Raw genomic sequence first — 26866 nt, 5'->3', positions numbered from 1 at the left:
GTATCATCTGCAAACTTGGCCACCTCACTGTTTACCCCTTTCTCCAGATCATTTATGAATAAATTGAATAGGATTGGTCCGAGGACTGACCCTTGGGGAACACCACTAGTTACCGCTCTCCATTCTGAGAATTTACCATTAATTCCTACCCTTTGTTCCCTGTCCTTTAACCAGTTCTCAATCCATGAAAGGACCTTCCCTTTTATCCCATGACAGCTTAATTTACGTAAGAGCCTTTGGTGAGGGACCTTGTCAAAGGCTTTCTGGAAATCCAAGTACACTATGTCCACCGGATCCCCCTTGTCCACATGTTTGTTGACCCCTTCAAAGAATTCTAATAGATTAGTAAGACACGATTTCCCTTTACAGAAACCATGTTGACTATTGCTCAAGAGTTTATGTTTTTCTATGTGTCTGACAATTTTATTCTTTACTATTGTTTCAACTAATTTGCCCGGTACTGACGTTAGACTTACCGGTCTGTAATTGCCGGGATCACCCCTAGAGCCCTTTTTAAATATTGGCGTTACATTAGCTAACTTCCAGTCATTGGGTACCGAAGCCGATTTAAAGGACAGGTTACAAACCTTAGTTAATAGTTCCGCAACTTCACATTTGAGTTCTTTCAGAACTCTTGGGTGAATGCCATCTGGTCCCGGTGACTTGTTAATGTTGAGTTTATCAATTAATTCCAAAACCTCCTCTAGTGACACTTCAATCTGTGACAGTTCCTCAGATTTGTCACCTACAAAAGCCAGCTCAGATTTGGGAATCTCCCTAACATCCTCAGCCGTGAAGACTGAAGCAAAGAATCCATTTAGTTTCTCCGCAATGACTTTATCGTCTTTAAGCGCTCCTTTTGTATTTTGATCATCAAGGGGCCCCACTGGTTGTTTAGCAGGCTTCCTGCTTCTGATGTACTTAAAAAACATTTTGTTATTACCTTTGGAGTTTTTGGCTAGCCATTCTTCAAACTCCTCTTTGGCTTTTCTTATTACACTCTTGCACTTAAGTTGGTAGTGTTTGTGCTCCTTTCTATTTGCCTCACTAGGATTTGACTTCCACTTTTTAAAGGAAGTCTTTTTATCTCTCACTGCTTCTTTTACATGGTTGTTAAGCCACGGTGGCTCTTTTTTAGTTCTTTTACTGTTTTTCTTAATTTGGGGTATACATTGAAGTTGGGCCTCTATTATGGTGTCTTTAAAAAGGGCCCACGCAACTTGCAGGGATTTCACTTTAGTCACTGTACCTTTTAACTTTTGTCTAACTAACCCCCTCATTTTTGTATAGTTCCCCCTTTTGAAATTAAATGCCATAGTGTTGGGCAGTTGTGTTCTTCCCACCACAGGGATGTTGAATGCTATTGTATTATGGTCACTATTTCCAAGCGGTCCTGCTATAGTTACCTCTTGGACCAGCTCCTGCACTCCACTCAGGATTAAATCTAGAGTTGCCTCTCCCCTTGTGGGTTCCCGTACCAGCTGCTCCATGAAGCAGTCATTTAAAGTATCGAGAAATTTTATCTCTGCATTTCGTCCTGAAGTGAAATGTTCCCAGTCAATATGGGGAAAATTGAAATCCCCCACTATTATTGGGTTCTTAATTTTGATAGCCTCTCTAATTTCCCTTAGCATTTCATCATCACTATTACTGCCCTGGTCAGGTGGTTGATAATAGATCCCTAATGTTATATTTTTACTAGAGCATGAAATTTCTATCCATAGAGACTCTATGGAACATGTGGATTCGCTTACGATTTTTACTTCATTTGAATCTACACTTTCTTTCACATATAGTGCCACTCCTCCCCCTGCACGACCTGTTCTGTCCTTCCGATATATTTTGTACCCCGGAATGATTGTGTCCCATTGGTTGCTCTCAGTCCACCAGGTTTCTGTGATGCCTATTATATCTATATCCTCCTTTATCACAAGGCACTCTAGTTCACCCATCTTATTATTTAGACTTCTGGCATTTGTGTACAAGCACTTTAAAAACTTGTCCCTGTTTATTAGCCTGCCTTTTTCTGATGTGCCAGATTCTTTTTTATGTGACTGTTTATCATCTGATCCGGCCCTTACATTATACTTTTCAGTCCTCTGCTCCTGACTATAACCTGGAGATTCTCTATCATCAGACTCTCCCCTAAGAGAAGTCTGTGTCCGATCCACACGCTCCTCTGCAGCAGTCGGCTTTCCCCCATCTCCTAGTTTAAAAACTGCTCTACAACCTTTTTAATGTTTAGTGCCAGCAGTCTGGTTCCACTTTGGTTTAGGTGGAGCCCATCTCTCCTGTATAGGCTCCTCCCATCCCAGAAGTTTCCCCAGTTCGTAATGAACGTGAACCCCTCCTCTCTGCACCATCATCTCATCCACGCATTGAGACTCTGAAGCTCTGCCTGCCTACCTGGCCCTGCGCGTGAAACTGGGAGCATTTCTGAAAATGCCACCATAGAGGTCCTGGATTTCAGTCTCTTCCCTAGCAGCCTAAATTTGGCTTCCAGGACATCTCTCCTACCCTTCCCTATGTCATTGGTACCTACATGTACCACGACCACCGGCTCCTCCCCAGCACTACACATAAGTCTATCTAGATGCCTCGAGAGATCCGCAACCTTCGCACCAGGCAGGCAAGTCACCATACGGTTCTCCCGGTCATCACAGACCCAGCTATCTACATTTCTAATAATCGAATCTCCCATTACTAACACCTGCCTTTTCCTAGAAACTGGAGTTCCCTCCCCCGGAGAGGCAACCTCAGTGCGAGAGGCAACCCCAGCACCATCTGGAAGGAGGGTCCCAACTACGGGAAGGTTTCCCTCTGCTCCCATTGACTGCTCTGCTTCCCTGGGCCTTTCTTCCTCCTCAACAGCACAGGAGCTGTCTGAGCAGAGGTGGGACAATTCTACAGTGTCCCGGAAAGCCTCATCAACATACCTCTCTGCCTCTCTTAGCTCCTCCAGTTCCGCCACCCTGGCCTCCAAAGTCCGTATATGGTCTCTGAGGGCCAGGAGCTCCTTGCACCGACTGCACACATACGCCACCCGCCCACAGGGCAGGTAATCATACATGCTACACTCAGCGCAATAAACTGGATAGCCCCCACCCTGCTGCTGGGCTTCTGCCTGCATTGTCTCCTAGTTAATGTAAGGGTGGTTTAAAGAAAGAGGTTTTGAATGTAGTTTGGTTTATAGGTTTTAGGATTTTAGGGGGGGGGCACAGGGAAGGGGTTACGGCCGGTGAGGGACTCCCGCTCCCTTCCCAACTGCCTTGCGAAACTCCCTGTTAGCAGCCCCTGTTCGCAAAGCTCCCTGGTCGCTTGTGCGCAGCTTTATAAAGCCCTGGCCTGAGTGAATGCCCCGCCCACTGATTAAGGCTCAGCCAATTACCAGAAGAGTTAAATTAATCATATGAGAGTCCTTAAATGCAATACAACATGTTGAGAATTCAAAAAAATGTATGACGGAAGAGGCAATAAAAGAGCTAAAAAATTTAAACAATATGTCCACTTCTTCAGACCCGTGGCAACAATTCATACAGATCAGTCATAATTTACTGTGTATTTTTGTTCCTCAAAGATGAAGTAAGATGAAGAGAGAACATAGGTTTTCTACTTTTTAACTACAGTATACGTTTCTCCATAAATAAGGCACTTATTAAAATAACACTTCCTATCTGGTTCTTTAAGAGTCCTTTTGAAGGGCCTTATCAAAAGCCTTTTGAAAAAATTAAGTAAACGTTGTCCACCCTGTTACCTTTATCATATAATTTTCCAAAGAGCTGCAAAAGGTTGAAGTAGAACAATTTTTGCTTAAAGCTGTGCTGTTTACACCCTATGAGTAAGGACATACTTTGGACATGGAGGCATGTAAGTCAGATAAAATGTGTTTCCTCCTCTCCTCCACCCCCAGACACTCTGTGTGTGATATTTCCATTGATGATGGTGGTGGCTATGACTGTGACTTGAAAAAATATGACCCCCATTGTTCTATAGATCAGAGCAAGGCTTTTGTTACTGGGATTATGGATGGTATCCAGCAGTCAAAAAGCATTATTGAGTCAGGGATGGGATGGGATGAAAGGAGGAGGGTGGAAGATATGTAAATAGAGAGTATTCTTAAAGTTCAGAGCAGCACCTGGTGAGTGAAATACTCTTACTGGTCTGATATACTAAGAGCATCTCAGTCAAATCTTTTGTAAAAGAATTAAGTTTATCACTTGTAATAACTTCCACTAGTATATTGGCCACTCTAGGCTACTCCCTGATTCATCCAGGTATTCAAGCATATGTATAATTTAAGGCTACTCACATGCTAAAAATTATATGTATGCTTAGGTAATTTGCTGATCTGGGGCTTCAGCTATGAAATAATAATACATAATAATATTTTACATTCCTGTAGTATCTTCCTTTGAGGATCGCCAAGTCCTTGGCGTACTTCAAGTAGTTCATCTGAGTATTTTGGTATTTACATTAGAGACTCTCTAGATACAGAGGTAAGATCACTCAAACAACATTAATTCTGCCCTAATAGTGCCTGAGGTAACTTACCGACAGACAAGACTAGTCTTAAAAAAACTCCTTATTAGGACGGAAACTGCACAGAAATAAGGTAAAAAACACTTCCTAATGTTCCTAAACTCCTAATGTTCTCTAGCAGCAGCCTGTGCTGTGTTCCTTTATTATTTCTATTACCCAGCAAACAGTGCCTCACCGAAAAAACAAATCACAGCATCTAGAGTCTACAGTAGGTGAGACATCTTTATACTTCCTGGAGGACTTACTCTATAGGACACACAGTGCCTCCTACTAAGAGAGAGTCTGGGACAACTTGATCTGTTAGTCACACAGGTTCACCTCATTAGTGACCACAAAGACCTTATACCTTGAGTTTAATAAATCTCTGTGTTGGACAGAGTTGATAGTTGTTTTCAGGGTGGTCCCATAGGGTTACATTAAGGGTGTCTGATTGACCTTAACATTGTATACTTTATTTATATAGTGTAAATGTTACTGTTCCTCTATGTCAGAGCCAGTGATAGGGCAGATCCAGGGGACAGATGTTTATGGGGTGGTGGTGACCCATCTTGCTGGGCATCAGATCTATCAGTTACAAAGTAGCTGAAAGTGAAGTAACGCACAAATCCATCTTCTTGTTTCTTCCATCTACTTGAGGGAATCTCGATGGCAGGTGAAACCAGCAGAAGATGCAGCACTGAAGGGTACATTCTGGGGGAAGATATGTAAATTGAAGGAATTCAACTATTTGTCCTAAGCATAAACTGAAGGCAACTCCTCTTTATAAGGGAAATTTAACAACAGCTATTAAGCACAAGGATATGCATAATTCCTCAACCGATGTCATTAAAGGGCCAAATGTATGATTTCACGTGGCTTCACTTTCCTGTGTATAAAACTTCTTTGAAGTGTTCATAGATGCTGGGGTAAATTAAAAAGGATTTTACTTAGAGAACATATCATTGTGTCAGTATATTTGGAAGGAAATTGTTATTTCAGCATGTTCAAATAACAAGATTCTAGGATCTGCTCTCCATTACTCCAGTGTAAATCTATTGCAATACTTGGGATTTATCCTTGTGTAACTGAGCTCAGAATCTAGATCGAGAAGTTTTAATCCAAAATGAGTGTGCATGTTTGACACTTTCACACTAAAGTTCCAGGAATGTATAACTGAGGTTTGGGTTCAGATTGATAATACATTATCACAAGGGCACGACCCAAGGATATGCCTAACAGACATGAGAACCTGAACAATACATAGTAAATGCTCTAGGAGAGGGTGAGTGACTGTTTCTTTGAGCTTCCTCGCTATGAACAATCCCATTTATCATGGTAGTGTCTAGAACATGGGGTTGGCAACCTTTCAGAAGTGCTGTGCCGAGTCTTCATTTATTCACTCTGATTTAAGGTTTCGCGTGCCAGTAATACATTTTAACATTTTTAGAAGGTCTCTTTTTATAAGTCTATAATATATAATTAAACTATTGTTGTATGTAAAGTAAATAAGGTTTATAAAATGTTTCAGAAGCTTCATTTAAAATTAAATTAAAACGCAGAGCCCCCTGGACCGGTGGCCAGGACCTGGGCAGTGTGAATGCCACTGAAAATCAGCTTGCGTGCCACCTTCGGCACCCGTGCCATAGGTTGCCTACACCTGGTCTAGAATTTTCTCTGTCTTCATATTAAAGAGTATAAGCTTTATATTTTAACTTTTTATTTGTGCTTTCCATCTGTTCTGTAATTGCCAATATTGTATTTTTTTCTAATCAAAATAGAACTCTAACTTGATCATTATATCTAGGGAAATGTATTGCCTTGAGCTCTCAAAGGCAACAAAGTTCTGTCCTGTCCAGGATGAAGCTGGCTGTCTTTGTAGTAGTTGAAGACATGTAAAAGTCTGAGGTCTTCCTTCAGAGTAGTGCCAGAGAAAGTTGGGTGAGAGAGTACTGTGGACACAAAGCCAAAGGATGGCATTGTGGTTAAGGCACTTGAGTGATACTCGGGAGATCTGGCTTTAATTTTTTGCCCTGCCATAGGTTTACTGTGTGACATTAGGTAAATCCCTTAATTGCTGTGTGCCTCAGTTTCCCATCTGTAAAATGGGGTTAATAATGTATAATCCTTCCATCTCTCCACCCCATGTTTGTCTTATTTATTTAGACTGAGATAGGAACTATCTCTTATTATGTGTCTGTACAGTGCCTAGCCACAAAAGGATCCTGAAACTCCTGATCTTAGTTGATGTTTCTAGGTGCCACCCATAATATAAATAATAATAAATTTAAAAGTGACAAACAAGCAAAAGACAGATGGCCACACCATAAATAACTCCCAGTCCTGTTAATGTCTTATTTCTCCAGTTGAAACAGTGATACTGTGTAGAATAAGGCCATGCAAAAATACATTTTTTTTAAACTAAAACTGGAATTAGAAGATTCAGTATTGTACAATGGGCATTTGACAGCAGAGCCAACCAAAACTCAGAATTTCCATTTCATAGGATGTGCTTGTGTTCCAAATCAGAATGGAAACAATTTGGTCTACATTTATTTTTGTCAAAATAAACACAATTTTGTGAAATATTTTGGTTTTGATTAAACTGCATTTTCTGATGGAAAACTGTTTTGTAGAAAATTTTATGACTAGCTCTATTAGACAATCAAATTCAGTTAATACAATTGATTGTTGTTGCTTGATGGCATATCTGTATAAAATGTTCTCATTTTCTCTCCTTCCACTATTTGTAGTTGGAAATAGCCAATTGACCTGAGGTGGAAAGATATTTTAAACATTTTGCCAGATTGTTATAGAAATCTTGAACTTTTGCAAAAAAGAAAAATACAAGTAGGGATAGTTTTTCATGTAAGAAAAACAAAAAAGAAGCAAGATTTATACTTCTGTTGTTGTGTTTGTAGTCTGATTTGTTATAAAGTTGTAGCCTTGTATTAAGGATAATTTTATTTTTCCCTTTCCAATAAAATCTAATGCTTGATTTAATCAAAACTGGTATAATTCTGAAGCATTTCTATAACTATACCATTACCCTTTGAACAGATGCCAGATACTAAAGAACGGCTGCCTACAGATCAAGTTGCTGTTGCCAACTCTCGCGAGCTTTCGGACAGAAACAGTTGATTATAATGTCAGTACTGTCCAATTTACAGGCTTAACGTAGCAGCCACACACTGCTTTTCACTGAAGTATACAAAGATCTTGACTCTTTTAGAAACTTTGTAGTCTTTGCAATAGAAGCTGGGGTGAGTGATTCTCTATTTACATGTTTCTATGCCAATATAAATTACAGTTAAACTCAATTTGTATGGGGATTGTGATCTTTTAAAATGTTATGGTCTGACCATTTGTTGCTCTGTTGGAGATACTCACTCTGCTCTGCAAATGGAACTGATGGAACAAGTAAGCAGGCATGTGTATCAGACCTTGGTATTATTCAAGGGATTCTGGGCTAAATAAATTGAACTGAGCAATAAATCATTTATTAATTAAATCATCTTTTCTATTTAAATAGAGATTACGTAGCCTTGTGTATAGATTTCTTGGTTGGGTAAAGATTTGCAAGGAGAGAAAATAATAATTTAAATAAATTATATTCCCTCACTGAATAAGAATACGAAAGTATATTCTGTTTAATTTTTATTGGCTAAAACAAATACAGAAGCAACTTTTTAAATATGCAAATATAGTAAATGACATCTCTCTACTTGGTTAAGGTTGGTAGGCTAAAGCAATCTTCTGACCTCTTCTATTCTTGTAGTAATAATCAAGTCCTATTTATTTAGCTCAGTGTGTTTTATGTTGCTGAATTTGTTTTAATGCAGCATTAAAATTATTACAAAATGTACTATTTCACCACCAAGTGCAGTACCATACCTTTCAATTGCTAGTTTTGTCACTATTAGCAGGAAACATAACTTGAAATTATTATGCTTTCATTTAGCAGTGTAGAAGTTTTGTACTTTTTCCAAAGTTTGACCTATTTCATTTGCTCATTAAAAAGATCCGATAGTTCATTGGAGAGCTAATTTTAAAATGTACAGTGTTGATTTTTTCACTTTAACTATTTCTTTAATATTTGCATTAATAGCTAAAACATTTTAGGATTGTGGATCAAAAGTTCAGGGTCTGTTTTATATTTGCGGATTTTTACTTTTTTCTCTATTAGTTTTTTAGTGTGTGTATATATATATATGTGTGTGTGTGTGTGTGTGTGTATAATAACATAACTGTATGGAGACTAAAGGTTCTACATGAACCCTATACTCCTGATGTTCACATCCCCCCCTTTATTATTTATTATTCTAATTTCACTTTTCTTATGCCTATAATATTACCATTGATTATTTCAATCCTTTACAGTTCCAGATAGCACTTTAAATGCTACATTAAATGCTTGCTTTCACTGTCACATATTGGATGGTTTTAAAAAATTACCCTCCTTATCCAGTTTACTGTATATTGGATAATTGCTGACTTCCTATGCTGCTAGGTCCTTAGCCCAATACTAATGCAATCTCCTGATCACTTTATTCATGAATTAACTTAAAAGTAAAACAACCAGGATTTGACTCTTACATAATCCTTAACCCCTATGGAACATTTTTCATTTATAGCTCTTTAAAGTGCTTTACAAAGATAGGAACTCTCACTGTATCTCTTTAATGGGTGGGTAAACTGATGTACAAAGCAATAAGTGATTTCATTTTGCCTAAGGACTGCAGCTTGGTGCACTAAATCCCTGATTCTGCAAACACTTGGAGTAATTCTATTGATTTGAGGTTGCCCACTCCAGTAAAGTTTATCAAGGATGTGTTTGCAGGATTCTAGGTAAGTAAATCTTAAGGTTTGGTTATTGTTAGATACAGCTCTTTAGCCCTTTTATCTTTATGAATCATACTGAGAAGCATTTACATAAAAGATTCTATTGCTTTACATCTTTTTCCACAATAGATCATCTGTGTACTATAGATTTTTATTTTCTCATGCTTTTAACAAAAGTTCGAAATATTGTCTGTGATAATTTATCTCTCTGAGTTACTTTGATTCTCTCTCATATTTAGGAATCACTTTAACCAGAAACTTCCCCATTTTTTCTATTCTCCCTCAACTTTCCAACAATAAACAAACAAATTAACTGTACTTTCCACAGAAATTGGCCTCAGTCCTTCTAAGGAGAGAAGTGCTGCTCATTAACAAAGAATGAACTATTTAAAGTGGCCATGCTGAATACACTAGGCAGAACAGGACAGTAGGAGGAGGAGGAGAGGGTAGGAAGAACAGAAGAGAAGCTTTGTTGAATATTTTCACTGAAACAGACTGTAGGATTGGGCCAAATGAGAGTTTTCTTCTTTTTTTGACATTTGGCTTTTGAGAGGAAGAGAATGTTTTTAGAACAGAGTTAATAAGTCCAACCTTAAAAGACTAAGATCAGTGGGACTACTCACATGCATTAACTTAAGCACGTGATTAAGTACTTTACCTAATCAGGGTCTAAATTCCTAGAATTACCAGCACCTAGAGGCCCCAATCAAGGACTGTACCAAGCACTGCAAAAATAAAGAAAAAATATAGTCCCTGCCCAAATAAATGTACAATCTAAGCAATAACTATAACACTAATTGTTATGGCAAAGTATCAGAGGGGTAGCCGTGTTAGTCTGGATCTGTAAAAGCAGCAAAGAATCCTGTGGCACCTTATAGACTTGCATCCGACGAAGTGGGTATTCACCCGCGAAAGCTCGTGCTGCAAAACGTCTGTTAGTCTATAAGGTGCCACAGGATTCATTGCTGCTGTTATGCAAACAATGTCTATAACACATTTATTTGTTCATGATTTTGGCATAACTATGTGTGTGATCACATACAAGAACTGAAGTTATAGAGTATTACAGACATACATATCAGTTGAAGTACAGACTTATGAAAAGCACCTCCAATTCCCAGAGAGTACTGTTGGGTTTATAATGAAGTTATTTTGATGTTTTGCTATTGCATTTCAACCCACTTGGGTTCTGTATCATAAATACATGGTTCAATATCTACAGTTTCATGTCATCCCTGAAACAAAAATAGAGATCTGAACACCTCCAAACATGGAGAAAGCTCTAATTCAAATGACAGAGGAGCTGCTTTTTCGGGGTCAATAATGTGTCTGTTTATTTGTAAAGAAATTGGTACATGGCCTGAATTTTGTCCCATAGTTCTAGTAGAAGTTTCCTTGATATCCTTAAGATTGTGCACATTGTTACTAGCTCTCTGTATTTACGGGATAGTATGAATTACAAAAGTAACCACCGACAGAATAATTTCTAATCATGCATTATGTTTTGCATGATGTTCTTCTCATGTATTAGCCTCCAAAGTGGAATGATCAGGGCACCAACTAACAAAAGTAAATATTATGAAAAGGCCTGATGGGCATATTTTTGTGTGCTAAACCAGATGAAATACTGTTTGTTCAGTGATTGTGTGTGGGAGGAAAACAGAAACTCCTTAGCAAAGCAACCTACGTATGGCTACTTCTGGTGACTTTTACTGTGATGCCATACAAGGCACCTGCTGCATTGGGCATATGATTAATGGTTCACATAGTCACAAACTCGCTGGCCATATACTTTCCTCTCTTTGGCCCACCCCTACCTAGCCCTCAACCTCCCACCTCCTTCCATGTTGTGGTGGACAGAACCGTTGTGGAGCACTACTCTGTGATATTTAGGGGCAGCAAAGTCCCTGTGGATCCTATCCATGCCTGTCCCCTCTGTATTTAGGGACATCCATGCCAATGTGAGGAGAGAAAGCAGAATTATGATCCAAAAGCATTGTCTGACTCTAGACTATAAAATTTACCCATTGCTAGAAAATCATGTCAGAATTGGGTAAAGTGAGATCGTTACTGAATATGATTCAGCAACAAGTGTAGCCAAGAACAAGCGATGGCTAAAATCTGCTCTGCTGCTCCGTGCAGCAGAACCACCTCAGTTTCAGTGCCTTTGGGGCCTTTCACATTCCTTCTGCATGCAACAAGTTTTGGCCCTTGTACTGATACATTAAAATGCAGGCTCCTAAACTTAATTTTTATTTTATTTCAGGAATGATGACATGCAGCAATGGAACAAGTGTCTGCACAAGATTTCTGATGTGGTTTCTTCTACTGTATATGTTTGTAAGGAAGGTGCTACCTGAAGACGACATTATAGTTACTACTAAGAAAGGAAAAGTAAGAGGGATTCACTTGCCCGTACTTGGGGGAACTGTGACGGCCTTTCTGGGAATTCCTTATGGCGAGCCACCACTTGGTAGACTACGATTCAAAAAACCAGAGCCCCGCAACAAGTGGACAGAGATTTGGGATGCCACAAAACATGCAAACTCTTGTTATCAGAATATAGATAAAACTTTCCCTGGATTCCCTGGGTCAGAGATGTGGAATCCAAACACTAACCTTAGTGAAGACTGCTTATACCTCAATGTATGGGTTCCTTCTCCAAAACCCAAAAATGCAACTGTCATGGTATGGATTTATGGGGGTGGATTTCAATCAGGGACATCCTCTTTACCTGTCTATGATGGTAAATTTCTGGCACGTGTTGAAAGAGTCATTGTAGTTTCAGCGAACTACAGAACAGGGGCACTAGGATTCTTGGCTTTACCGGGAAACCAGGAAGCTCCAGGAAATGCAGGTTTATTTGATCAAAGGTTAGCACTTCAGTGGGTCCAGGAGAACATAGCTGTCTTTGGTGGCAATTCTAAAAGTGTGACTTTATTTGGAGAGAGTGCCGGGTCTGCTTCTGTTAGCTACCATATCCTTTCTTCTGAAAGCCATCCTCTTTTCACAAGAGCCATCATGCAAAGTGGCGCTGCTAATGCCCCCTGGGCCACACTAACACATTCTGAGGCAAGGAAGAGAACTTTGACCTTAGCTAAACTACTCAGCTGCTCGGGTAGCAATGATACAGACATAATTCTCTGTCTCCAAAACAAGGATCCCCAGGATATCCTCGAGAATGAAGTTTCTGTTCTAACACACAACTATCTTTTAAAAACATATTTCTGTCCCATAGTTGATGGTGATTTTCTCACTGAAATGCCACAAACATTGCTCCATCATGGGCTCTTTAAACAAACCCAACTCTTAGTGGGAGTTAACAAAGATGAAGGGACATCTTTTCTAGTGTATGGGGCACCTGGTTTCAGCAAAGATAATGATAGCCAGATCAATAAAACAGAATTTCAAGTAGGTTTAAGTGAGTCTTTTCCAGAAGCAAGTGAACTTGGGGTGGAATCAATCATTTTTCACTACACAGACTGGGAAGATGAGCAGAACCCTAACAATTATCGTGATGCTATGGATGACATTATTGGGGATTACAATATCATATGTCCTGTAATGGAGTTCACAAATTTTTTTGCTCAACTAGGAAATAATGTATTCTTCTACTTCTTTGAACATCGGTCCTCAAAACTTGCTTGGCCAGAATGGATGGGAGTAATGCACGGTTATGAGATTGAGTTTGTATTTGGATTGCCTCTAGAGAGAAGAGTTAATTACACCAAAGCTGAACAAATCTTGAGTAGATCCATGTTGAGATACTGGGCAAGTTTTGCGAAAACAGGGTAAGTTTAAGTTTTGCTGGTTGATTTTTATGTCAGATGCACAAACTAAAAATAATGATTTTATTGATTGTGTTCTGGAGGCTAGTGAGGCCTATGAGGAAGGATTAATTGTCCAGCTAGCTGGGACTTCTCTTTTATTATTGATAAAATTAGCATCTCAGTAAAATAAACTGTTGAAATGCAGCTGATGATATCATATGAGTTTAAGAAAATATTGTGTACCCTTCAAAGTTGTTAGTCATCTGCTGCCCATTTATGAATGCAACCACAAAACATTTTTTTTCATGGCAGCAGCTGTTGCAAATGAAGGCAAGCATTTCAAGCTGCAAAAACATAATACATACACCTCATACACACTATGGGTTAAATCCTGACCTTATTGAAGTAAATGACAAAACTCTGGTCGACCTAAGTGTGACTCACTCTAAGATTGAAATTCACCACAAAACCCAAAGAACAAAATGTTATGTGAGGCACTAAGTGAGATTTGGGGGATGGAATCCAACCCCCTCAACCAGTCTACCCAGCTTCTGTTCCAGCATATGGACTGGAATAGTGGCTATAACACCTATTGTCCCCATATGGTGGGGGAAAGTATCTGTATTAGTGGATTTGCATAAGACTTCTATAGGCACCATAGAAATATCCTCTAGGTTTGAAAACATTTACACTAAAGATAGCCATTAGTAGATCCGTACAGAGTTAGTCTTAATGTTAGTCTAGTGCAGTGGTTTTCAATCTAGGATATGTATACCCCTAAAGGTATGTGAGCTCTCATCAGGGGTATGCGAGAAAAATTCTGTAATGGCAGACAATGCATCATGTTATGCCTTCCATACCTTTCTTTTTTTCTGTTTTCATAGGTATATTATGACCCTATCTCAGATGGGTATACATGGTAGACTACATTATTTGAAAGGGGTATGCAGCCTAAAAAGTTTGAAAACCATTGCCTAAATGGTATGTTGAGAATTGAAGCCCTGCCTTCTGGTTACTTTACCCATATCTACTTAGGAAAAAAATCCATATTGTAAATAGAAAACTGTATCCATGGCAATGCACATTTCAGTATTTAACTTATCCTCACAGTAACAAGAAATCACTTTATTTATATTTTTTATCCTCACAGTAACTTGCTTCTGGGATGGCTATTTCCTTAAACTTATTTATGCCCTGAATCAAAACATACTGAAGTCAATTAACAGATCCCCACTGACTTCAACTTTGGATCACACCCTAACCATTTTTCATTCATAGCTTACAACCCAGAGTGGACCATTGTGACCATCTAGTCTAATCTCCTACATAACAGATGCTATAGTACTTCCACAAATTAATTCCACTTTGAACTATAGCATACAATTTAGAAAAATAATCCAATCTTGTTTTAAAATGGTCAGTGATGGAGAATCCATCACAATCCTTGGTAAATTGTTCCATTGGTAAATTAGTCTCACTTCTAAAAATGTGTGCCTTATTTCTAGTCTGAATTTGTCTAGCTTCAATTTCCAGCCATTGGGTCTTGGTTTACCTTTGTCTATTACATTGAAGAGCCTTTTACTATCTATTTTCTGTTCTCCATTTAAATACCTATAGACTGTGATCTCCTTAACCTTCTCTTTCTTAAACTAAACAGGCTGTGCTCCTGGAGTCTTTCACAATATAGCATATTTTCCCAATCTTTAATCATGCTCATGGCTCTTCTCTGAACTCTCTCCTACTTAGCAACATCCTTTGTTTATATAGTCAAGAATTACATTACCCCTTTGGCCATAGCATCACACTGGGAGCTCATGTTTAGCTGATTATCCACCATGTCCCCATGTCCTTTTCAGAGTCACTGCTTCCCAGGATTGGTTCCCCCTTCCTGTAAGCATGGCCTACATTCTTTGTTCCAAGATGTATGACTTTACATTGACTGTCTTCTTCTTTATTTACCACTCCCCCAATTGTTGTGTCCTCTGCAAAGTGTTAGGCACATATTGTTTAATTAGAAACATATTCGTGTTCATAAACTGTTGCCTCACATTTCTCACCCAAATTATTCTTCTAAGTTGATTATGCGTTTATAAGGTATTTAAGAGGGCAGTATTATTTCATGAACAATAAGAATGGCAAAAATTGATCTGGTGAGATGTATTTAATAGGTCTACTTTTGTATTCATTTTACATTACACATTGAGGGGAACTAACAATCTGTTTAAATGCATCATTCCTTTAACAGATTTTCCCTTTAAGAGGTGTAATTGTTTGGCTTGATGGAAAATAATTCACTTAGCCAATCTATTCCTTTAGCAGGCTTCTATGGAAGCTTTCTTGACTGTACTTAATGAGCATTATAAAAGGAATTAAGATACTACATATTTGCCATCTCTCTGAATTCTAGCATACACTGCAGATAAATAAACCCTTCAAATAAATAGTATTTTAATCTAAATTTTATATTACTGAAAAATTATTTTAATCTAAGAACTCTTTTCATTAGCATTGATGGCAGAACTATATATGCATTTTAGGCAACAAAATGTACTTGCATTGAGTAATTTTTTAATATTGGGATGCATTTTAGAAAAGGAATGCATTTGATGCTTTACTATCATATATGCATTAATTTTTTGCAATAAATTGCTGCTCTGGAGCCTATATAGTGAGGTCAGCTAAAACTTGGTAACCCTTTCTACTTAAGGGTTAAGGATGGATCCAATATCCATAGCACTCTGAAACCAGTGAAGTTCAGACATTTTGACAGTAATTAAGACTGCACTGAATTAGGGATCTCCACTAGATTCTGCAGCTTTTGCAAACCTATCCTGCAGAAAATTGCAGATAATGACAATGCTGTAGCCACCACAACTATATCTAAAAGTGTAGACGTTTCAATTTAAATCAAAACATTTATTTGTTTTAAAAATGAGCTTTTCTTCTCATAGAGATTTTGCAGAGCAATATTTAGATGTGTGGTTTGGTATTAGCATAGTTTCAGAGGTATAATACATAGTTTCCTGTTTCTCAATACCTGCTTGGTAATATGAAGTTACAGAGATAAGGGCACAGTGCAAGCTAAAATTAGGCAGCGTAAGGTGTATGTGTGCAAGTTTAAGTTTGTGAAAGACTGTCAGCCAATAGTTGTGTCATCTAGTCTGATTATCATTTGGACTATAATTAGATTAGCTGGCAGATAGTATTTCAAGTGGTTTCCACAGCAAACAGAAAATACTCACTATCTGCTTCTACCACAAGTATTGAAAACATAACTATTTATGGTAGATAATACATCTATGCAATTTGAATCCCCAGCAAAACAATCACATTGGTATGTTTTCTGCTAAGCCACTCACTTCATAAACAAAAACATGGATCTAACCAATGTACACTGCCCATAGTTTAGAATAAGTGGATCAAGTTGATCAAATATCCGGAGTAGAGTATGCCTCCCCTCTTCCTGACACATCTGATTATGCACTACAGATTCACAAAAATACAAATACTTCTTGCATTTGAAATATTATGCATAGTAAATTCTGGTGCAATAAAAGGGTAAGTATATGGGGCAAAAGTGCCTTTGCCATTGATGTTTGCAGTACCAGAGGAGAAAACTAGGAAAAAAGATGAAAATCAGAAAGATTATACAGCACAGTTATTACTGAGGGCGTTTGACCTAATATTCTAATGTGCACTAATACCAAAGCATGAGGGAGGAAACAGAAACTTGCATATAAAAAGAGATATGAAAAGCTAAGCAAAAGCTTAAAGATTTTTATTTATTTTTTGTCTCCATGACTTTACACTTAGAGGTAATTTCGAGGTGGCTCAGCTTACCTCAGAAAGGACAGAGTACTTCATTGAGCCTTCGGTGCTATGGCTTGTAACTGCATGTTCCTCATGGGTTCTCTTTGAACTTGCACTCTGGCCCTATATTTTTCATCCAGACATGAGTGCTGGGATTAAGAATGTTCATTTTGAAACAGGCAGGTTCAATGACCCTAAAGGAGCCGTCTTTCATTCTCAAGAAATACCTGATGTCATGTAAAACCAGAAAAAAAAGTTATCATAAAAAAGACAAATGATTCCTTCAAAATGCACCCGAGTGATATATAAATCCTTGATTCTTTTGTTTGCCTAATAAAATAGGGCTGTCAACTGGCCTGAAGTTTTCCAAAACAATGAAGACCAAGAACATTTTACACAAGACCGTTGCTTCAGTTTTCCATATCTGTAGGCACTTTGATCTGGCAACCTCGCTAAAAATAAATGTGTCAGTCATGACTGGCCACTTTGCCAGGAGACACTCTGGGGGATTAGGATTTTCTGTTTTTTAATCAGGATGCAAAAAACAGTACTTTAGTCTATGGTAAGACATTAAGAGCCAGAAACAAGGCAGTTAGAACATTTTTGCCAAAATATTCAAAATTGGATGTCTAAAGTTACACACCAAAATTCCTATTTAGGACTCTAAGGAAATGGCCTGATTTTAGAATGCAGATTATAGGTTGAGGTACTGGTCTTTAGGCACCGAGTTTTGCCTTTCATGCTTGTGAGTGGTACAGGATTGCCTGACCTGGAGACTGAACTCCTCTATTTATCCACAGATGCAATATGAGCAACTGTAGTGCAGACTTCACACTGTATGTCAGTGTGCCTCAACCCTGATCTGAAAGGCCATCTCTCAGGGTGAGAAAGTAGTTCAGTCCATGGTCTCTCTTATGAGTCTGCCAAGAAGAGCAACAATTGGTGTCCAATAGGGTGAGATCTTTGTGAACTTTCCACCATTGAAAATTGCATCAAGATCATCAGATGTGCATAATTTTCAATAATGACCCAGGGATCTGTATTTTCCAGTGCTGCTTGACTCAAGGGAATGGAAATCTCATGCTATTGGCTGATTCTAATATTCAGCATTTTTGTTTCCTTGGAAAACCCAGAGAGTTATTGGCCTTTATGATGTGACTCAAGTGCTTTTATCTTTCAATAACTATGTGCCTTTTATTGTATCACTGATGTTCTTTCATCTGAAGTTTATTGACAGGTGAACAGTTGTATTTTCCAGCAACCTTTTTGCTTTCAAATTGAATTCTTTTTATTGAAGCAGAAAGTGCAGATACTTAGGAGTGGCCTCTGTTGAACAATATGTCATCAGCACCAGACTCACAACTAATGCTCTTTAAAGGGCAGAGAAAGGTAAATATTACTAAACTGTCAATAAGATTCCAGTGAGTGGAAGTCAAAGCCTTACCTATTTTCTACTTACATTCACTGTCACCTGCAGCTTTTTGCTATTGCATTAGTCATTTCAGCTTTTAATAGGCTGAACTGGAGATGGAACTTTTTAGCATTGGGTCAGATTCTTCCATGTTTTTCAAATGCTGTAGTTCACTCAGAGTATTTCTAGTTTCATAAACTTAATTTTAGGGAACATCTTTCTCCACAACTTTGAACAAGGAGGAGACAACATTATTTTTGGTTTCCCTAAAAAAGAATCTCTCCTGGCTAGAGAAGAGAAAGAGGTTTTGTTTCTTCTTTGTAAAAAAATAAAGCATAAGAAAAGAACTGGTGGGGGAAGATGGTGGCTCCAGAACAAAATCATAATTATTTTATGTTTGTTTTAAATAGTCTTTCACTTAGCCTGACTCGTGTTTTTCAGTTGCTATTGTTACCTGGGACCATTTGCAGCTGGACTTAGGTTAGAGCAGCCTTAAATCCAAGGTCTGAACCAGGCCTCACCCAGCCTGAGACTTGAATGGCTACCCCTTTCAGACCTGCACCTAGCAGAGCTCAGCAGAATGGATTCAGCCATGTTTTGCTTGATGAAGACCCAGTCAAGTCACTAGAGGTTGAATATCAGGCTCTGTATAGTTATCTATGTTCAGACATGAAGACCTAGTCAATGTGGATTGAGTTTTTGGTGGGCTTTATCTGCAAGTTTTCCCTGTATGCTTTATTTTAAGTGAGGTCCATGATGACTGACACATTTGTTACTTTCATTTTTCTTCATCACTTTTGCTGCTCTTCAGAAAGCTTTTGGAAGTAAATGAGTGACACTAACTAGTACTATCAATCATAGTCAGCCGAATGCTCTGCTACCTTCTAGTAAGATGAGGCTTTATTTATCATGGGAAAAATGTATGGCATTGCAAATCAGTTGTTGCTAGGTTATGCCTTTTCCATTCCTTTATTCAGTGTATTTTTCTAGACACGAGTGAAGGAAAATTGACAAGGAGACAGACAAATCAGATAAGACAAAAGCTCAAGTAAGAAAGTAGTAGAACATATAAATATAATATTTTAAGGCTTTGTGAAAAATGTCTCCTATAAAAAAAAACTTGCAAAATTTGCCTCACTGTTTTCACAATTGGTTAAACAAATCTTTTGCAGCCTTTTAAAAACAAAAAACAACCACAAAAACAAGCCTTTGAAGTATTCACCCCTATGTTTTAGGCGAACCTGTGTGACTTTGATTGTTAAAGCTCTGAAGGATCTTATCTGGTTATTATAGTCTTCCCCTGATGTTCCTATGGTGGACATATGACAAACATCAGTGCTTTTCTTACCAATTTATCACACTATACTTACAGGGAGTAGTTTCAGAACAGTGAGAACAAAAACAGAAACCTCATCTTGAGTCTAGACAGCAGACTGAACTAAAGATCCAAGACTTAGTTGTGTAGAAAGGAACATATATGGTTGAAAATAGAAAATTTAGAAACTCATTTTTTATCTTCCCAACACATTGGACACAGAGTAGGAAACTAGCTTCTGGAAACAAACTAAACATGGGCTATAGACACTACTGCAATGAGGGCTACATACATTCATAGAAAGAGAGCTATGTGAATGGACCCAAGCCACAACTCTGATTCAGGTATGGATTTGTTCAAAATTCAGGGGTGCTTGGGCCCAGGATTCAAAGCATATTTCAACTTAGTCCAGAGATTGTTGGAACAGAGCTGATGGTTTCAGCCTTTCTCAAAGAAGAAACGCACACCTTGTCATGAATCCTTCACCTTCTGATCTAGAGCCAAATGGCATGGTCCACATTGGCTCATCAAGCCCTCATGTAGCTCTTTTTCTGCCATACAGATGACAGAAAAATGTAGTTGAGATCAAGGAGTTTGAACCAGATGCAAAATATGGCAGGAAGACAATGAAATAATTCACATCTGTTTAGGGATATATGGGAAGACACATTGTTGGAGCCATGGAAGAGAAAGATGCCTTTAGCAGGAGAATAGGGAATCTTCTTCTGACATATGGCTTCTGCTGACACAAACAATTAATTAGATATTGGGTAAGTGATGCAGCCATTCCATCACAGCAGCAGCACCCAGAGACATAAATCACATCCATCCACCATCAAGATGATAAAGAGAGCAGTCCATAACCAAATGGCATACTATTTGTTCTTGAGCTCCACAGAGGCAAAACAGGGAGATGAAGAAGCTGCAATGGGAAAGATATAAGTTAAACCACCCATGACCAGAATGGATCCTGTTTTAATAAAGAAAGATCTTTCGGTTCATATGGTTGCTCATTTCAATCGTATCAAAAAAGCTTAATTTCAATGTGTTTTAAAAGGAAATTTCATTAAAATTGACACATTTCCTTGGAAAATTTCAGTTTCAACAAAAAGCATTTTCTATCAGAAAAACATGGCATTAGGAAAAAAATTCATCCACTCTGATAATGGGAAGAGAGACAAAAAGATAGACTATGACAAGATTATACAAGAAGAAATATTAGATTTATATCTATATATAAATTGTGGGAGCAAAAGGAGAGTGAAGATTAAAAGATGAGACTCTATAAGCCTGGGCAATGAATAGCTGTCCATTTGGGCTGAGAAAAGAGGAAATGAAGAAGAGTTAGAAGGAAAGACAAGGACATACAGAAGGAGCTATCTGACAGACTGCAGATGTGAGATTGGACAGAAAAGGAGAGCAATATTTCAACCATCTTCATAATATGGTTGAAACTCTTGGAGTCAATGAGACAATCTAAAGAGAGATTGTTCAGCAAGGAGGAGACAGAAGAAAGAACCCTGTGTGATACCAAGAGACAACGACGGAAGAGAAGACGCATTAAGTCATCAAGGAAGGACAAGAACTAGGAGAGCACAATATCATCAATGTGTAAAGGGAAAAGAACCAGGAAGAGGAGAGTGATCAGCGGTGTTGCTAGCAGCAGACAGATTAAAGATAATAAGGACACAGAATCACCCCTATTATTTAGCTAGTGCAAGACACGAGTCACCTTAGTCAGGTGGCTTTGGTCAAGTCAAGAGGGCAGAAGCCAGTTTGGTTGGAGGGAAACATGATTTAGGGGAGAAGCATCCCTGGCAATGTGAGGCATACTGAGCCATTTTATAATTCCAGACAGAGAATGGGAGGAGAAAGCCCTTATAAATATGGTTATTAGGTACTAAAGCACAAAGAGGAAAATCTAATTTATTCCTCCCCTCTCCCCACATCCTTGCTATGGAACATCCGCAATACTTTCTCTTTTTCCATGTGACTCATTTTAGAGCCACAAACAAATCTGTGGAAATCCTGCTTTCTTCACAGATAGTTCATAAACAAAAATATGGACCACACCTAACAAATACATTTTTTATTATAAACACTTGATTCCACTTTATTCAGGAGTCTTTAAAATGCCTTGGCATCATTCAACATCAGTACTGATGTCCACACATATTGTTATATTAAAAAGCAGTAATGGGAACCACTGTTTAGCTATTTGGTACATTTGCATATGGCACATCGTGCATGAAGCCAATAACTGGAGACACACATTTGGCAGTCATCTGAGATTCTGGCTTGCAAATTGACAAGCTGTCATAGAATTTCAAAATTGAAAACAGGAATATTTGGTTTAGCCATTTTATTTCAAATGGGGCAGGGTTGCAAAATATTTAGATTGGCTTAATATCATTGTCAACATACATAAAAGGTGAACATTTTTCCCATATGTACAGAAAATCAGACTCAGAAAATAGAAGTTTTGTTCTTGACAAGAGGTGGGTCAAATCATTGCTGAAAAAGTTCTTGCACTTCCAAATGGCAAATCAGAGCTTCATTTAAAAACTGTGTAAACATCATAGTGAACAATCAAATGAAATAACAGACTAGCAACTGAAAATACAATATAAAGATTTGTCTTGAATTGTGCCACTTAATGCTGTATATACGATGGTCCCATCTAACAAAATGTAAAACCCATTGCAGTAAGTGAAGAGTCTCTCCCTAATGAAGACAGGCAAAAGATGGTCTTGTGATTAAAGCATTGGACTAAGACTCAGGATATGCAGGTTCCATTCCTGATTATGCGGTGGGCTCTTTGTGTGACCTTGTGCAAATCACTTTGTCTCTCTGTGCCGCTGTTCCCCATCTCTACATTATAAAAAAATATTGTTTGTCAGGTGTTCAGATACCAAAATGAGGGGAGCTATATAAAACTTACAGGTAGATAGTAGATAGTAAATATGCTGAACCTCTTTGGAAGACATCAGGATTCATCAAAACTAATCTTGCCTACGTGGAAAAAGTATAGACCCATGAAAAGTCAAAGGGGGAACCAAGTTGGTGGGGGGTGACTGCCCCACTTGCCCCAAAGTAAAGGATGCCCCAGGGGCAGAGGGACATGCTTTTCCACATGATTGACTTCTCTTTGCATTTGTGAAGGATGGGAATTGCATAAATACATATTTATGTGCATGTGCAAATTGTGACCATATTAAGAGCTGTGCATGTCTAAGATGGTGCACACTTAAGTTTTTCACATACACTTTTGGAGATGTAGCAGGGAGCAGAAAGCATGGGTCCAACATTAATACTTAGTTTCACTAGACCATAACTTTTTACAACAGCATTTTTAGAGAAGAACCAAATTCTGTTGCTATTTAGTGTTAACTTCTACCTATAATCAGTGTTAATCAAGGGTAAAATCCTCATTTTATAGACACTGGTCTTCTGCCATAGATACAGCTCAAGTTCAATGTTCTGCTTTCCATTTTTTTTCTGACTGGACAATGCCATGTGAGTTTAGTTCAAAATTTTTGCAAGCTATTATTTTTTCTAGATAATCCTAGCATTTTTAACTGAAATCCTGATGAGAAACATGAGGAACAGAAACCTGCACATTTCAATTCACTGACAAACACAGGAGAATGGTTTCCATGGAGAGTGATCTGTGCCAGAGAAGTGGCAATGAGGAATGATAGAGAGATAGCTATGAATCTAGGGCCAAATTGTCACAGAGGCCTCAATCTGGTGTCTAATTCTGTGCCTGCAGTTTTGTTCCCGTCAGCTACAGGTGCAGTCAATTAAGGGTGAAAATGGTAGCAGTTAGCAATCTAGCTGCATGATTTGTGGGAGCAGTTGTTTTTTGGGCCCACAAATCTGAAAGTTTGATGTCTAAATTCAGTCATTTGATGTCTAAATTCAGTCATTTCATGCTCACAGTTGATCACACACACAAAACTGTATTTTAGTTTAGGCATAAAATTAGAAGCTTTTACAGTCTTTTCTCCCAGATGCTTCAGCCCTCATGTTTGTTCAGCATTTGCCCCTCGGACACAGCCTGAACCATTTGAAGACTGTCTATGGTTACACCACAGCAGTTCAAAATTCCATGGTCTGCTGTCTGTAGCTTAAAACAAAAAGATTCTTTCGGGGCTGAGGCTGCTATTCAAATATTCTGATCGTTGTCTGGATTACCAAAGCCTAATAAATCTGCCTGTGATGGATGTGATTTGGTAAGGTGGCAGCCTATGGATGAACTTCCTGGAATCCCAGTACCTCAAAGATTATTGTGGATACAACATGATATTGTCTACAAGGCCAAAACATAATAGAAAACTTTAGAACATTACAAGGATTATACATAAATTAATAGACTCATAGTATATCACTTCTGCTGTCCTTACCAAAGAAAGCTAAAGATGTATACAGATGACAACAACCCATTCTTCTCTAAGTTCTCGTAGCATCTGGACTGGGAAAAGGAGACCGCCACTTCATGTCACATTCCCTCTGTTAGCCCCAGGGGCAGCTCTAGCAATTTCGCCACCCCAAGCACGGCGGCACGCTGCGGGGGGCGCGCTGGTGGTCGCCGGTCCCGCGGCTCCAGTGGACCTCCCACAGATGTGCCTGCGGAGGGTCTGCTGGTCCCGCGGCTCCGGTGGAGCATCCGCAGGCATGCCTAAGGGAGGTCCACCGGAGACACGGGACCAGCGGACCCTCCGCAGGCACACCTGCGGGAGGTCCACCTGAGCCGCCTGCCGCCCTCCCGGAGACAGGCAGAGCGCCCCCCGCGGCATGCCGCCCCAAGCACGCACTTGGCGCACTGGGGTCTGGAGCCGGCCCTGGTTAGCCCTCACAAACTTGCCCCTCCCCCTTGCTTTCACTTACCCAATATCTAATTAATTGGTTGTGTCAGCAGAAGCCATATGCCAGAAGAAGATTCCCTATTCTCCTGCTAAAGGCATCTTTCTCTTCCATGGCTCCAACAATGTGTCTTCCCATACATCCCTAAACAGATGTGAATTATTTCATTGTCTTCCTGCCATATTTTGCATCTGGTTCAAACTCCTTGATCTCAACTACATTTTTCTGTCATCTGTATGGCAGAAAAAGAGCTACATGAGGGCTTGATGAGCCAATGTGGACCATGCCATTTGGCTCTAGATCAGAAGGTGAAGGATTCATGACAAGGTGTGCGTTTCTTCTTTGAGAAAGGCTGAAACCATCAGCTCTGTTCCAACAATGTGGCCCACGGGGCTCCAGCAGTTTTGGGGCCGGGTCTCTCCCTTGGCCCCACCTGCCAACCCCGGGTGTTCCCCCCTCAGGAGCCCCAGCAGTGCAGCGGAGCTGAGTGGCGTCCGCCTGCTCACTCCAGTGGCTGCCGGCCCCTCCCTGAGGCCAATGGGATGCTGCAGGGGCGGTGCCTGGGGGCAGAAGTGCGTAGAGGCCCTCTGGCCTGCCCCGCCTTGGAACCCCAGTTAAGCGTTGCACCCCCAACCCTCTCCCAGAGCCTGCATCCCCTTCCCTTTCCCTTTCCCACACACCTCCTCACACCCCCAAACTCCCTCCCAGAGCCCGCACACCCTCCTCCAGCACCCCCCCACTCCCAGCACCCAAAATCCCTCCCAGAGCCCGCACACCCTCCTCCAGCCCCTCCCCCCACTCCCAGCCCCCAAAATCCCTCCCAGAGCCTGCACCCGGTCCCCACAAACCACCTCCCCCCAAACTCCCTCCCAGAGCCTGCACCCCCCACACACTTCTTCCCCAAAACTCCCTCCCAGAGCCTGCCCCCCAACCCCACACACCCCAAGCCCCCAAACTCCCTCCCAGAGCCTGCACCTCCTCCCCACACACACCCCAGACCCCAAACTCCATCACAGAACCTGCACCCCAGGCTCTCTCCTCCACCCAAACTACCTCCCAGAGCCTGCACCCCAATCCTCTACCCCAGACCGCAAAGGCTTAGGCAGGTGGGGGGTGGAGTTTTTGGGGGGGCGGGTTCTTGGTGGCATGAGTGACATTGGCCTGCTGGGAGGATTTGAGGACTGGCACTGGCCCTAAGGTAAAGTCCCTGATTTAAACCCCATGCTAGCGCTCCCACTATTCCTACCACTGGTGGAACTTCAAAAGTGGTAAATGTCAAGAAAAATGCTAGTGTAGACAAGGCCACAGGGGACCAACCAATTTCAACCATTTTACTCAGTTGTGAATGCAGTATCCAGTCGAGGAGTAATAATTAGGGTAATTAGTATACAACCAAATATCAGATATCACATCTTGCCATATCTGCTGCACAGAGGCTGTTTTTTAAAGTTTGGTCCTTGGAGATCAGGAAAGCACTGAAAGAACTGAAACCATTTATCTGACAACCTACGAGTGACTGGGAATGTACTCCACTAATGGTGGAGCAGCAGATAGCCAGATTAGTAATTATATGCATATGCGTACCGAGTTACTCTTCTCTCACAACCAATGGCACCAACACATTTTACCAAGGCCACTGGGGATTTAAAAGACTCTTAGTACTTCTACAGTAGTTAATACTTTTTTCTCCCCTTTTGCTGACTGCTGCTTAAATTTGTCCCAGGATAAGTACTTTTTGACTATGCCCAAGTGTCAATTTTTCTTCCAGACCATGACAGGGAGAGGTGAGGTCACCACGACATCTCAACCAGATTAGGAAAGGCTGAGTAAAAGATTGTATCCGCCAGACCTCTTTCACTTCTCTCCTGTGGAGATGATTTCCCCTTATGCAACTGCTTCAGAGCCCCACTGGGGATACCCATAGAGACCTCTTTGACCTCTACAAAGTAATCCTGATTTATAGTTTAATCTGATTTCTAGTGGCAACTGAGAGTGTAAAGAGTATGTTTGAAAGGTAGCCCTTGAAATCTTCCATTGGCATCACGTGAAAGGGCTTTCAGGTCTACAAAACACAAAGGCTCATTGATGGCTGCACATTTCATAAACATGGCTAGAGTTTATGCACACTGCAAGTGGAGACTAGACCCACAAAGAAGTTGTTATACCAGTACTGTAAATTCTATCTACAAGTGAAGAAGAGAGTTTTCTATACAGCTATATACATTTCTGCATTAAGGGCCTGATCAAAACTCACTGAAGTCAAGGGCAGTCTGATTGGGATCAGCCTCTAAGATGCTCCTTGACTTCAGAGGGAATTGGATCAGGCCTCAAATGACA

The 26866-nt window shown here is 39.8% G+C and overlaps 1 protein-coding gene across 2 annotated transcripts in view; it reads left to right on the top strand.

Annotated features, from left to right (window-relative positions):
• Nucleotides 1–7651: 7651 nt before the first annotated feature.
• BCHE (butyrylcholinesterase) overlaps nucleotides 7652–26866 on the top strand; it is a 49610-nt gene continuing 30395 nt past the window's right edge. For both annotated transcript variants that reach the window (XM_045029321.1, XM_045029320.1), the window contains exons 1-2: nucleotides 7652–7778; nucleotides 11624–13148. In XM_045029321.1, coding sequence (XP_044885256.1) covers nucleotides 11626–13148 — 1523 coding nt within the window. In that variant the 5' untranslated portion in view covers nucleotides 7652–7778; nucleotides 11624–11625. The remainder of the gene's footprint in view (nucleotides 7779–11623; nucleotides 13149–26866) is intronic.

Source organism: Mauremys mutica, chromosome 9 (genome assembly GCF_020497125.1).
Source record: "Mauremys mutica isolate MM-2020 ecotype Southern chromosome 9, ASM2049712v1, whole genome shotgun sequence".
Classification (NCBI taxonomy): domain Eukaryota; kingdom Metazoa; phylum Chordata; order Testudines; family Geoemydidae; genus Mauremys; species Mauremys mutica.
The sequence above is the reverse complement of the archived record's forward strand: the minus strand, read 5'-3'. Positions and strand labels throughout refer to the sequence as shown.